The sequence below is a fragment of the Suncus etruscus genome, chromosome 9 (assembly GCF_024139225.1).
Source record: "Suncus etruscus isolate mSunEtr1 chromosome 9, mSunEtr1.pri.cur, whole genome shotgun sequence".
Lineage (NCBI taxonomy): Eukaryota > Metazoa > Chordata > Mammalia > Eulipotyphla > Soricidae > Suncus > Suncus etruscus.
Window position 1 is genome coordinate 19517260 of NC_064856.1, and position 11462 is coordinate 19528721.

At 43.7% G+C, this 11462-nt stretch overlaps 1 protein-coding gene across 1 annotated transcript; it reads right to left on the minus strand.

Moving 5' to 3' along the window:
• Positions 1-2757: 2757 nt before the first annotated feature.
• LOC126017457 (ataxin-3-like) lies at positions 2758-4077 on the minus strand. The gene is given in 1 exon segment (XM_049779397.1): positions 2758-4077. A coding segment is annotated over 1 exon segment (1137 nt). The 5' UTR covers positions 4057-4077; the 3' UTR covers positions 2758-2919.
• Positions 4078-11462: the final 7385 nt, after the last annotated feature.

The following is an 11462-nucleotide window of genomic DNA, read 5'->3' on the forward strand; positions in this document are numbered from 1 at the left end:
GTGTGCATGTTTACCCTTGTTAGTCTTGAGCACACTATTTTTATTAATAATTACTTTATTTAAGCACCATGGTTACAAAATTGATCATAATTGAGTTTCATTCATAGAATGTACACCACCATTCACCAGTGCACTTTTCCGACCACCAATGTCCACAGTTTCGCTCCCATCCATCCTCTCCTACCTGTCTCTGGGGCAGGCATTTTGTTGAACACATTTTCCTAGGGATGCCCAATCAAGAGGGTGGGCTATGGGAGGAAAGAGTTTCCTAAAAACTCTTTTTTTTTCACCAGACTGTGGTGCCCAGAGCTCACACTTTTCAGCCAAGTGCTCTGCTTAGGGTTGGATTCTGTATAGTACAATCTGCCTTATTAAAATATATATTGTGCCTTTATGAATCTTTAATGCTAAGTACTAGGAGAGGAATCCATAATCCCCTCAATTGAGCTATATAAAGGAGGTAGTTGGGGAGATGAACACTTTCTGCAGAAGCTGTAGGGGGAGGTGAAGATGAAAGTTTCCTATGCAGAGGTGGTGGCTGTTCTCACAGATATAGAGCTGGTTCTCATAATCAGAGGGAAGAGGTTTCCATGCACAACAACTTCTCAAATTTATTGGGTCTACATACTTCCCTGTTTCAGAAAAAATAAAAATCCACACTCCTGGCATATGCCTTTGTTAGGCAAACAAATATGAAGACCCTTCCTCTCACATCCCAACTTCATTGCACATGAAGCTACTAACACCTACCCTTGAATTGTTCTAGCTCTATGGACAGAGAGCGGTTTCCAAAGATGGAGGGAGGAGGCTTCTACTGACAAAGGGATGAAGTTTCTATAGACTATTGGAAGAATATCCCCAAAGTAATAGTTCTACAAATGAAAGTATGTGGTTCTCTCAGGATCATGAGTGGGTAGGTAAGAAGAGACAAGGCTGCAGGTTCTGGTTCTAGTGTTGCTCTTATAATGTGAATGGCCCTAAAAGTGCCCAGATTCTGGTAATTGACATGTGCTGGCTGTCAAGGCTGGCAGGAAGATGTATGATGACCTAGGAGGTGCCATACACAGTGGGTCTAGAGTGAGTCTATGGGGTCTAGTGTTTCAGAAAAAGGCTAGTGGTTCCTTTGTTCCTGTCAGGATGGGCAGCAGTGCTGACACTTGCCTCATGGAATGCCCATAACTGGGTGCTCATGACTGTTATTTCTTTTCATCATATGGGTGAAATCAAGGGGTGCCTTCTCCTTGGTTTCAAGGAAGATGATCCCTTTGAGTATTAAACCCAAAGACATGGAAATGGATATTGGGGGCTTCAATGGATTTCAGCTGGGACTGAAGTCAGTGTCTTGACAGCTTAGTTTGTGTGGATGATGCACAATGTAGAAAGCCAGTTTGAAAGGGAAGGATAAAGTATACTGAGAGAAAGGTGGAGTCTCAAGAACTGAGGCAGAAAAAAGGATCAGGCTTCCCTTGTATCTCACTGGGAGAAGGTTTGGATCAGTCTGTAGCTTCCCCAGTGCCAAGTCTCAAATTTGACTGAGGCTTGCATAGGACAGGCATTTTCTTCCTGAATCTTCCCCATGACCTCAGGCTGGGCTCACACTTTCCAGCTAAGTAAACTGAGACTCTAATGGAGGGTGAGTGACCTCAGATGCAGGTGGCTTTGACTCTAACCTCTCCTTAATCCTTGAGAGCTTAGTCCTACCTTGGAGCCCTTGGATTTACTGTCTCTTTGCTTTGTCCCCATGTCACACTTCTTCCTGACATTAACTTGACTAGATGCTTCCCACCTTCCAATTCTTAGTTGTGCTATGTGAGAAAACTCACTTATCAGTAACACCCCTTTATCCAATTATTGGAGCCAAGTCCCCACTGTCATTTGCTTGCCATTATGATCCACATTGCATTTATCACAATTTGTGAATGTCTCATTTGTGTTCAGATTTGACCATACATGCCTTACAAAATCTCTTATTAATGATAAGTTCCATAAAGACGAAAATGGTCTAACTTTTCCTTGGGAAATGCCCATGTCCAGCTTCGAACTTGGGCATCTAGTGGTGGTTAAGCATACTTATGGCTGCCTGCTGGAGAGGAATTACTTGACCTGTGATGAAATGGCAGTCGGAAAAGATGAAGAAATTTTTCTCAAGGTGCAGGGGTAGAGCACACACATATTTTGCTTTTGTGAAAACCTGGACTGTCAGTGCCACTAGGCCTGTGAGCATCTCCAGAAGTGTGACTTCTTGATCCCAGACCACTAAGCACTGCTTTGTGTGACCTCATAACAACAGTGGTAACAACAAACAATAAAAAGGAAAAAAATTGCCTTAGCTCTCTCAGAAGACAAATAGCTGGGCAGAGGAACAAATCAGGCTATAGGATCCAAATGAAAACTGATTTTCTGTGGAAAGGAGGCAAGTTATTGTCCTTTGTGACTCCTGCCTCTGTGTGGTGACTAGTGAGTGTATCAATTTGGATGGTAGTTTGGGGTGAGGCTAATATTTAATCAGTAAATTTCTGGCAAAGCAGATTGTCCTTCATTATATGAGTGGGCCTCAAATTAGTCAAGGGCCTGCAGAGAATGAAAAGAAGGGTCTCACTGAACAAGGGAAAATTTTCCAGTAAATAGCTTCAAGCTTCTTCTGCACTTCTTGGGTTTCCAGTGTTTTGGGGTTCAGACAAGAACTGAAATTTTGATTCTCCTGGGTGGGAACCAAAGTCTGCTAAATGCAGATTTAGAATTGTTTTGATGAGCCTATTTTTTTTTTAATTTTCAATGTTTTTAATTGCTGAATGTCTCTTTGGCTAGTATTTGGAGGATCATTTGTTCATCCTATAACTGATGTACTTTTCGCTTTTGTCATATTTGTTTGCAAACCAACAGTCTTATTTCCTCTGTTGACACTGTTCCCTTGACACATTACCAAAATGGACCCGTTGCAACAGTCACACAGGAGAATGTTGGAAAGTATGAATATCTAATAAGATTTTGAAAGGTATTCTTCTTCTTCTTCTGTTTTGAATTATTTCTCACAGTTTCTAAAGACATAGTCACAGCTGCCTGAAGCATATCTTTTTCATTCATAGAATCAACTAGATCACTGCCAACGGCATCGGAGTTGGTGGTCGGCCTTTCACAAGGGTGAACTTGTTGCCTGGTAAGGTCCTGCTGCTGATGTTGCGGCTGCTTTTCAAAGTAGGCTTCTCTTCTTTTCTGTAGCTCTTCTGAAGTGAGATGTGGTCCTAAAGTGTGTGGAACATCTTGGCGTAGATTTCTAGAACTACCTTGCATGCTGAGCTGAATAGCCCTGCGGAAATCTGCTTCTTCATCTTCCAGGTCAATCTCTTGGCGACTTAGTGCTAGAGCCTTCTGCAGATCTTCCTCCTCTTCATCTGCCACTGAATCTTCATTATTTTCTGAGACTCGCTCAAGATCAGTCTTCTGTAATCTCTGTTCCTTCATCTGTGCTAATTTTTCTCCAATCAATTTTGGTCTCTGCATCTGCTGGACCCTGACCATCTGTAGAAGTTGGTCAGCTTCACAGTCTGACAGATCACCCTTAACAACAAATATAGAATAACCTTTCTGTTGTAACTGAGCCAAGAAAAGTTTAAGGTATGTATCTGATATTAGTTCTGGACCCGTCAAGAGAGAATTCAAGTTGAACCACTGTTTTCCTAACTTTCTAACTGTAAACCAGTGCTCTTTATAATTGCATATAAGTGACTTTTCATTTATTGGATTAATCCTGAGCCTCTGATACTCTGGACTGTTGAATAGGATAAGTTATAAACCCCAAACTTTCAAGGCATTGCTTATAACTTGAATAGAAAAAAATTCACTGTCATCCATATTTTCAGAAGGCTGCTGTAAAAACGTGCGGTTGTCTTCATTAGTAATGCCTCCTTCTGCCATCCGCATTCTCTCTTCTTCATCCAGTTGCTGTGCAATTGAAGATAATTCCACAGGGCTAAAATATTCTCCTTGCAATAGATTATTCAAGCAATGCTGAGCACAGAGTGAGCTTTCTTGTTTCTCGTGGAAGATGGACTCCATGTTTATTTGTCTGGAGCCAACGGCCCCTGGTGCCCCACTGCCCCCACTTCCCTTCCCTTCCCACCCTGCCACCCTCCACCCTCCCTGATGAGCCTATTTCTGATAATAAATCTCCTTAAGAAGATATGAACAGTCCTATTGGCTATGTATCTCTGGTGGACTCCAGACTCATACCACTGCTAAAGGATTAAGGTAACAGCCATCATGATTCTTCAGGAAATGGCAGAATAGAGAGGTGAACAATTTACCTGAGATCACACAGCCAACAGAGAACAGTGTTAACCTGCCAGGCCCAGACTTAGAACTTGAACCTAAAGCACCTTTGATGAGTTAAAACAGAACCAGCCACCCAGGCCCTTGGTGTGGGGCCATAAGGACTTCCTGCCATATTTCATTATCATAGATCTCAAGAATCCTTCTTTCTTTTTTAGTAAAATCTTTATTTAAGTACCATAATTACAAGCATGATTGTAGTTGGGTTTCAGTCATAAACAAAACACCCTCTTCACCAGTGCAACCTTCTCACCACCAAAACCCCCTCCCACCCATCCCTATCCTCCCCAACTCCTGCCTGTATATGAAACTCAAGAATCCTTCTTATCAAAGAACAAATGAACCACTGCAGATGATGGGGAAGGGAGGTCAAAGATCAAAGTACAAGCCTGACAGCTTGTTCCCAGTGTACAGGGGTGTCTCCTCTAAAAGGGATCAGGAAGCTATTGACACGCCTGAGGGCAAAAAAGCAGTCTTTAGAGGGACTGTGGAAGTGAGGGCTGGGAAGTGTCTGCGTTTGGGGAAAACTGGGATGCAGGCAATGGAAGGGGAGGGATTACTATAGAGGCATGGAGAGGAAGTCCAACTTTCATGTCCCATCACCAATTAGGCCAGAGGGGCACATGGTGGCCACCCCTTAGCTCAGACTTTCTGCACTTGGGCTCAGCTTAATGCTGGAGATCCCTTCGGAATGGGCAGAGAAGATCCCTGCTGGGAGGGGGCCTGAAACACCATCCTGCTGTGCCTTCCTCGCATCTAGCAGCCCCAGCACATGCAATTATAAGGCAGTGGGCAGATGACAGAGTTAGTTAATGTAACAAGCCCTTTAAGCATTTAGCCACATTCGAGTGTTTAATCAGCTGTGTAAAGTGCAATATCTATCTTTCAATTTTATGCCATTAGGGGAGACAAGATTTTGATTAGGTACTTAATCTGTGCATGGGAAAAACAGGCCCACAGCATGCCCATGATGGGGAGGGAAAGGGACATTGGAGGGGGGAATTCGATAAAGGGGAAAGACAGAAATTTAACATAAAAGAGAATTAGTGCGGCTCCTTTCAATTTAGTGCCCAGGCTTTATGGCCTAATCAATTAGAGGCCTGGCTGGGGCTGCTGGGAAGCAGCTCGGCAGGGCTGGAGGCTGGGCCGTATTAATTTCCTTCATTACGTGGGGGTCAGGCTGAGGGCTTGGTGGGGGCTTGGCAAGGAGTAGGTCACTTCTCGGGCACCAGCTCAGAAAGGAGAGGAGGTCAAAAGGTGCCAGGCTGGGTAGGAGGGCTTCCAGCGTGATGGGGATAGGAAGGGACTGACCTAGTATAGAGTTATGGTTAGTCTTTGATTCTCAATAGAAGGGATCTGGTTGGTTTTGTACCCAGTTGGCTGTGTGATCTTGGGCAAATTGCTTGGCTTTTCTGGGCTGCTAATTTTGAAAGGATCCCAGCAGCTTACCTTTAGGGTTTTCATAAAGAGGAAGTGGTATACCTAGGGCTCAGCAGAGTGTGTGGTACTGAGAGGGTTTTCTCTCTGTCTTATCCAGGACTTGTTTCTATTATTCTTGAGTTCGGTGTTGTGCCTACCACCTCTGTAGCCTTTCATGCTTTGGTCACACGAAAGGCTTCAGGCAGCACTCAGTCTCTTATCTGCACAGTCTTTCTAGATCAGGACCATTGCCTGCAGATCACTGAGAGGGAAACTGAGGCACAGTGAAGGAAGCAGCCCTACCAGTTGGAGAGCTCCAGAACTAGGCTTAGGCCTTTCCTGTCATGAGATGTGTTTTTTTCTAGAGAGGAGTTCAGTTATAGTCGACTTCAGTGAAACTGATCTCCGTTCTGAGGATAGTAGGCATCTCTAAGTGTTCTCAAGGTCCCATGTCTCCACAGGCACAGACAGGAAACAGCAAACTGCAGCCATCGACCTCAAGCTAGACCATTAAACACTCTGGAATAAAGGATGGAGTGATTTAGACATCTCTTGAGGCTGATACCCTCAATGGGCCCACACCCATTGAGGTGTGTCCTCACCCTTATGCCTTCCTTTTTATATCCACAGTATCCTATGAAAATCTGACATGTGGCATTTGATCAAAATGTCTGAGAAGGAACTAGAATGGATATATACATGAAAGGCATGTGGAGAAACAGCTATAGGGACATAGATAAGGGTGTCCAATGGCTTTCTAGGTGCTTCTAAAAGTCTTTTCTGACTGTAGTGCTGTCTTGACAAGTAAAAGAGCGTGGTCAGGCTCACCAAAATTCCAATAGGTTGGGAAAATTCTTTTTGTCAACATATATTTGTAGAGTATAAATTATGGAACCTGGATATAATTGTCATGAAGGCACAAATGGAATCTGGAGTGATCACTGTTCTGATGTATTCAACTGATATGGGCTTACAAAAGGAATGAATGAGTGAATAAATAAATGAAGGGTGTGCTATGCCAAGTTATTTTGCAGTATCCTTGGGAAGAGAATAGAAAGAGATGAGTGACAAGATATCCTGGTTGGGTGGAGGCTTCATGAGAGTTGGAAAAAGGGAGTGATGGTGGGTTGGAATCCAGCATCATATCCTTTGTGGGGGTAATTGTGAATCTTCCTGGCCACTTGCTTGAGTTTGGCCCCCATGTGACCAGGGATTAGACCATGTGACCATGTGATTAGATTTCCCCCTTCTCTTCTTGCCTCTTTCTTTGGCTGTCCTTTTTACCTCATAGGTGCTCCATGACACCTTTTCCTTTCTTCCATTGAGTGAATTAGAAATCAATGAGTCCCTGGTTGGAACCAACAGGGTGAAGTTTGTGAATGAGATGCTATTGAGTTTTAAGTTTTTTCTTGTCCCTTCCTTCAATAGTTGGGGCAATGTGTCATATAAGGAAGGAGAATGAGCCTCACGCTACACTCCCAGAATCATAGCACTTCTTCATTGCATGTATATGGCATGTTTTACCAGTTGCCATCAGGGTGGAGCATTGATGACATTTTCCTTAGTACCAGAGGTGTAAGCTATTGAATAACTGAATAGATGGTTAAGTGATGTCCCATGTGTATGGACCACAGATTGGCAGAATATAGCTGACTGTACAGTAACTCTAGAAATTAAAAGATCTCAAGGCATAGTGCAGGACATTCTTCCAAAATAAAATTTGACAAAATGTTAGCCCTGATACTGGAATCCTGAAAATAAGATACATTCACTGAAGTATGGGGGAGAGAGATGAGTAGCCTGTGTTCTTCCACAGTCATTCTCACTAGAAGTTGGCAATATTTTTTTTTATAAAGGGCCTGATTGCTCATGCTGTGAGGACCTTCAGTCACTCTTACAGCTACTCAGCTGTGGTGGGAAAGGAATCATAGGACAATAGAAATGCTAATGAGTATACTATGTTCCAATAAAACTTTATTTATAAAGACCAACATCCAGTAGACTTTTTCAATTTCTCATTTAGAGTGTAAAATGACAGGAGTAATCTTTTCTTTTGCAGGCAGCATTAACTCTCACTTTACAGAGGAGAAGCCTGAGTGGTAAATAAAGTATCCAAAGAACCTGTTATCGCTGGACCCAGTAGGCTATTGTTCTAGATGTAGTGACAATGTCAGTTGCTGCTTATGGAACTAACTGTGTCTTACACTCTATAAATTGATTCACATCTTCAGCATCTTCAGCTGCCTAAAACTTCTTCTCCCTCCATTTTACAGCTGAATAAACAGAGGCTGAAGGAGGTGATGGGCTTCATTTATAGTCACCCAGATAATGACTGAACATTACTTATTTATTGTTGTTTATCCTTCTTTCCCTTTCATTTGTGGTTGCTGTATGACAGATTTGTACGAGGCATAGTGATCTTTGAAATTCACATTCCTGGCCTGGTGTTTACACATTTTTTCCAGTTTCAATGTTCACTGAAGGGTCATATACTTTAGCTATAGTACCCATACATGCCTAGACGCATGTGTTGAAAGTTATAGTCTCTGCTGTGCTTCAGTAGTCTCAAAGAAAGCTTCCAGATCCATACTCAGTAATAGAGCTCTAGATCTCATGTGTGAGGCCTGGATTTCAGTCCTTGATACCCCCTACCTTCCATAATTCTTGACCTATATTAGAGATGTTCTGAAAGTAGTCTCCTGGCCTCAATGTAATTTTGTTATTCAGGATAATAAATGTACTAAATGAGTAAAAATTCACACTGATAGAAGACAGAAGGGTGTTGCCATGAGGATATTCTCACAGTAACACAAGTCTTAGAGTCTTCAAATAAAGTTCAGCAAATTCACAACAGGGATCAACTTGCATATTACCTACTTTGTAAATTGAGTTTTTTACTGAGGTGCTCTATTTCTTTTGTTGTGTATTACCCCTACTTGTTTTCCTGCTACAGCAGCAGAGTTGAGTAGTTGCTGCAGGAAGGTCCTGGCTCTCAAAGCTCAAAAGAGTTTGTGAGTCCTGACTGAAAACCCCAAGAATTATTTCTCATTCGAGGACCTGCCATTGTGCAGGAGTTTGAGGGAAAGAGAATGTGTGGGAATTCACAAGGCCAAATGTTCAGCCCTATAGTACTGAGAATTAGAGTTCCTAGATTTTTTAGATCAGGATTGATGATGGTCACCCTACAACTGAAGGGAGCCAGTGGAAAGTGGGGAGGGTCAGTGAGCTACTCTGCCACCTGCTGGGGTTTGGGCAATAAGCATGCAGAGGCAGCTGACAGCACAGCAGTGGGGTTAGGGTGAGGGGGACATGGAGTGGGTCATGGACAGGATCTCAGCAAGGACTCGAGCCCAGGTCAATCCCCCTCAGAATAATGCCCTTGCCTCCTTGTGCTGCCTGAGGGTAGTGTTCTGGGAAGGGCATTGGTTGGCAAATGGGGAATCAAGCTCTCAGTGGACTCCTGCACCAAGTGATCCAGTTTTCTTTCATCTCAGACCACCACTGTGGCTGTAGCTTTGGGCCCTTGCTACTCTAATCCTGAGAAAACTGGCCAGAGAGGAGGGCTTGAGGCTCAAATGGTGAGGCTGGGACTTACAAGGCACTGCATTAACGTTATTAATAACCCTCTAAGCCTTTATTGAAAAGTTATTCTCTGTGTCAGAATTTGCCACTGTGGTAACTCATTTATTAAGGCAGACCATATTTATTGCTATAATTTGCTGAGGGAAGGCTCTAATCCTGGAGCTGGGGCCCCTGGGGGCTCAGGGGTGCTTTTGTTCAGTAGGAAGTCTTGGTGCCTTTTACTAGGGGTGTCTTGTCTTTCCTCCCAGGGACACTAGGACTCCATTATGGTTACCCCTTCTTCCTGTGTGTGGATACAATTGGTAACCTCAGGGTGGGGCACACACTGTTCATCTACATGGGCATCTGAGGACAACAAGAATGGATGAAGCCTAGGATGTGCCCCAGATCAGAGCTTGAGCCCAATATGGGCACAAGTAGTGGCTTCAGTAATCTGGGACTTTTTTCTATAATTTAACTCAAATCTTGATTGCCGATTTCTTTGCTGCACATTGAAAACATAGTAACCCAAAGAGCTGCCCACACAGGGGCACCGTGTCCCTTGACCACTGTGTGCTGGGTCAAGAGATGTGCCTGAGAGCTCTTGTAATTTTCTTGAAAGTCTTGAGTGAATAATACTATAGCCCTCACTAATAGATGAATAAATTGAGTCCTGGGGGGCTTAGGTAGCCTAGCATGAATTAAGCTGGGACTGGAAGCCAGTTTGGTCAAACCAAGCATGTGTGTCTTGTCTCCTCTTCTTCCTGTAGTACTCTTTATAGGGTCTAGTGGGATAGCATGTTCATGCTTGTGACACTTCTTGTGGTTCAGGGTAAGACTACTCTTCTTGGAGAGTCCTACGAAACCCTCTCTGCCCAGTGGCTGGCTTTCACAGTTTTATGAGAGTGCAGGAGATTGTTTAGGGCTGCTCTCATGCATGGCTGTATGGCCTAAGCCACAGAAATCTGTGGTCTCTCTTCTGAGGACAAGATACCAGCTGGTTTTCCTGCTGAGCTGATCTCCTTGGCTGCAGGTATCTGGTTTCTCCCTGTGTCTTCACCCAGGAGCACCCCTCTTTCTCTCCCCCAGGATACTACCCTGTGACTGAGAACCTGCTCATCATCCCTGATGATCTCTACTAATCACACCGTTGCTTAAAAAACACTGTCTTCAGACACTGTTGCTTGCTCTGGGACAGAGGCTCAGTGAATTTTTGAGGGAGCACATGTAAACTTCCAACAGGACTGAAGAGCAACTTCTGAGGTGAGCTGAGGCTGTCTAGGGGTACCTGGGACATTACAGATTTCTGCAATGGACACATCACAGGTGCCAGCTTCAGTTTTCCCTGAGAACTGCCTTGATCCTAAGTGCTCACTGTTGGCTCCACTTCAGCCAACTTGGGTGTTCATAGTGTAGGGGTCACACTCATGACCATTCTCTGCTCCAGTACTCAGTATCTTTGTCCCCATCCTGATACTTCCTTCACACACTTCTTGCTCTTACCTATGTCAGGGGAACTTCTGGATGCAGCTGGACCCTCCCTATCAGCAGTGCTTTTTATTTTTCCATTATGTACTTTTTAAAAATTTCTCTCCCTTGTGTCCTTCCTCCCTAGTCCTCTTTTTCTCTCCTCAGTAGTGCGTGAGGGAACTTGTGATGCCAAGACTAAAACCTGGGACTCCAGCATACCAACCCTGTGTTACAGTCTTTTGAGCCAATATTGTCTTCTCCTTGGACCTCTATTCCTATATGTATACTTTTATCCTTCTCTAGGGTCTCAGCATACCTCTCCTCCTCCCAACACAAAATCTATAAAAAAGAACATAAAACTGGAATCACATCATGTCTTTCTTTCCTTTATCTTCTCTAGCTTCCCTCATGTGACATCCTGTGAAGGTAACATCCACAGAATACTGGATAACACTGATTCCTGGGGGTTGTTGGAATAATCCAGGTGGGGGGGCAGTAGTAGCCTCAGGTGCAATTGAGCAGCACTTTCTGTTTTTGTTTACTTGTTGATTTGGGGGCACACACAAAAGTTTTCAGGCTTATCCCTGGCTCTGTGCTCAGGGATCATTCCTGAAAGTGCTCAGGAGACGTATATAGTCTGAGGATCAAGCCAAGGTTGCTGTGTGTAAGGCATGTATGCTTAT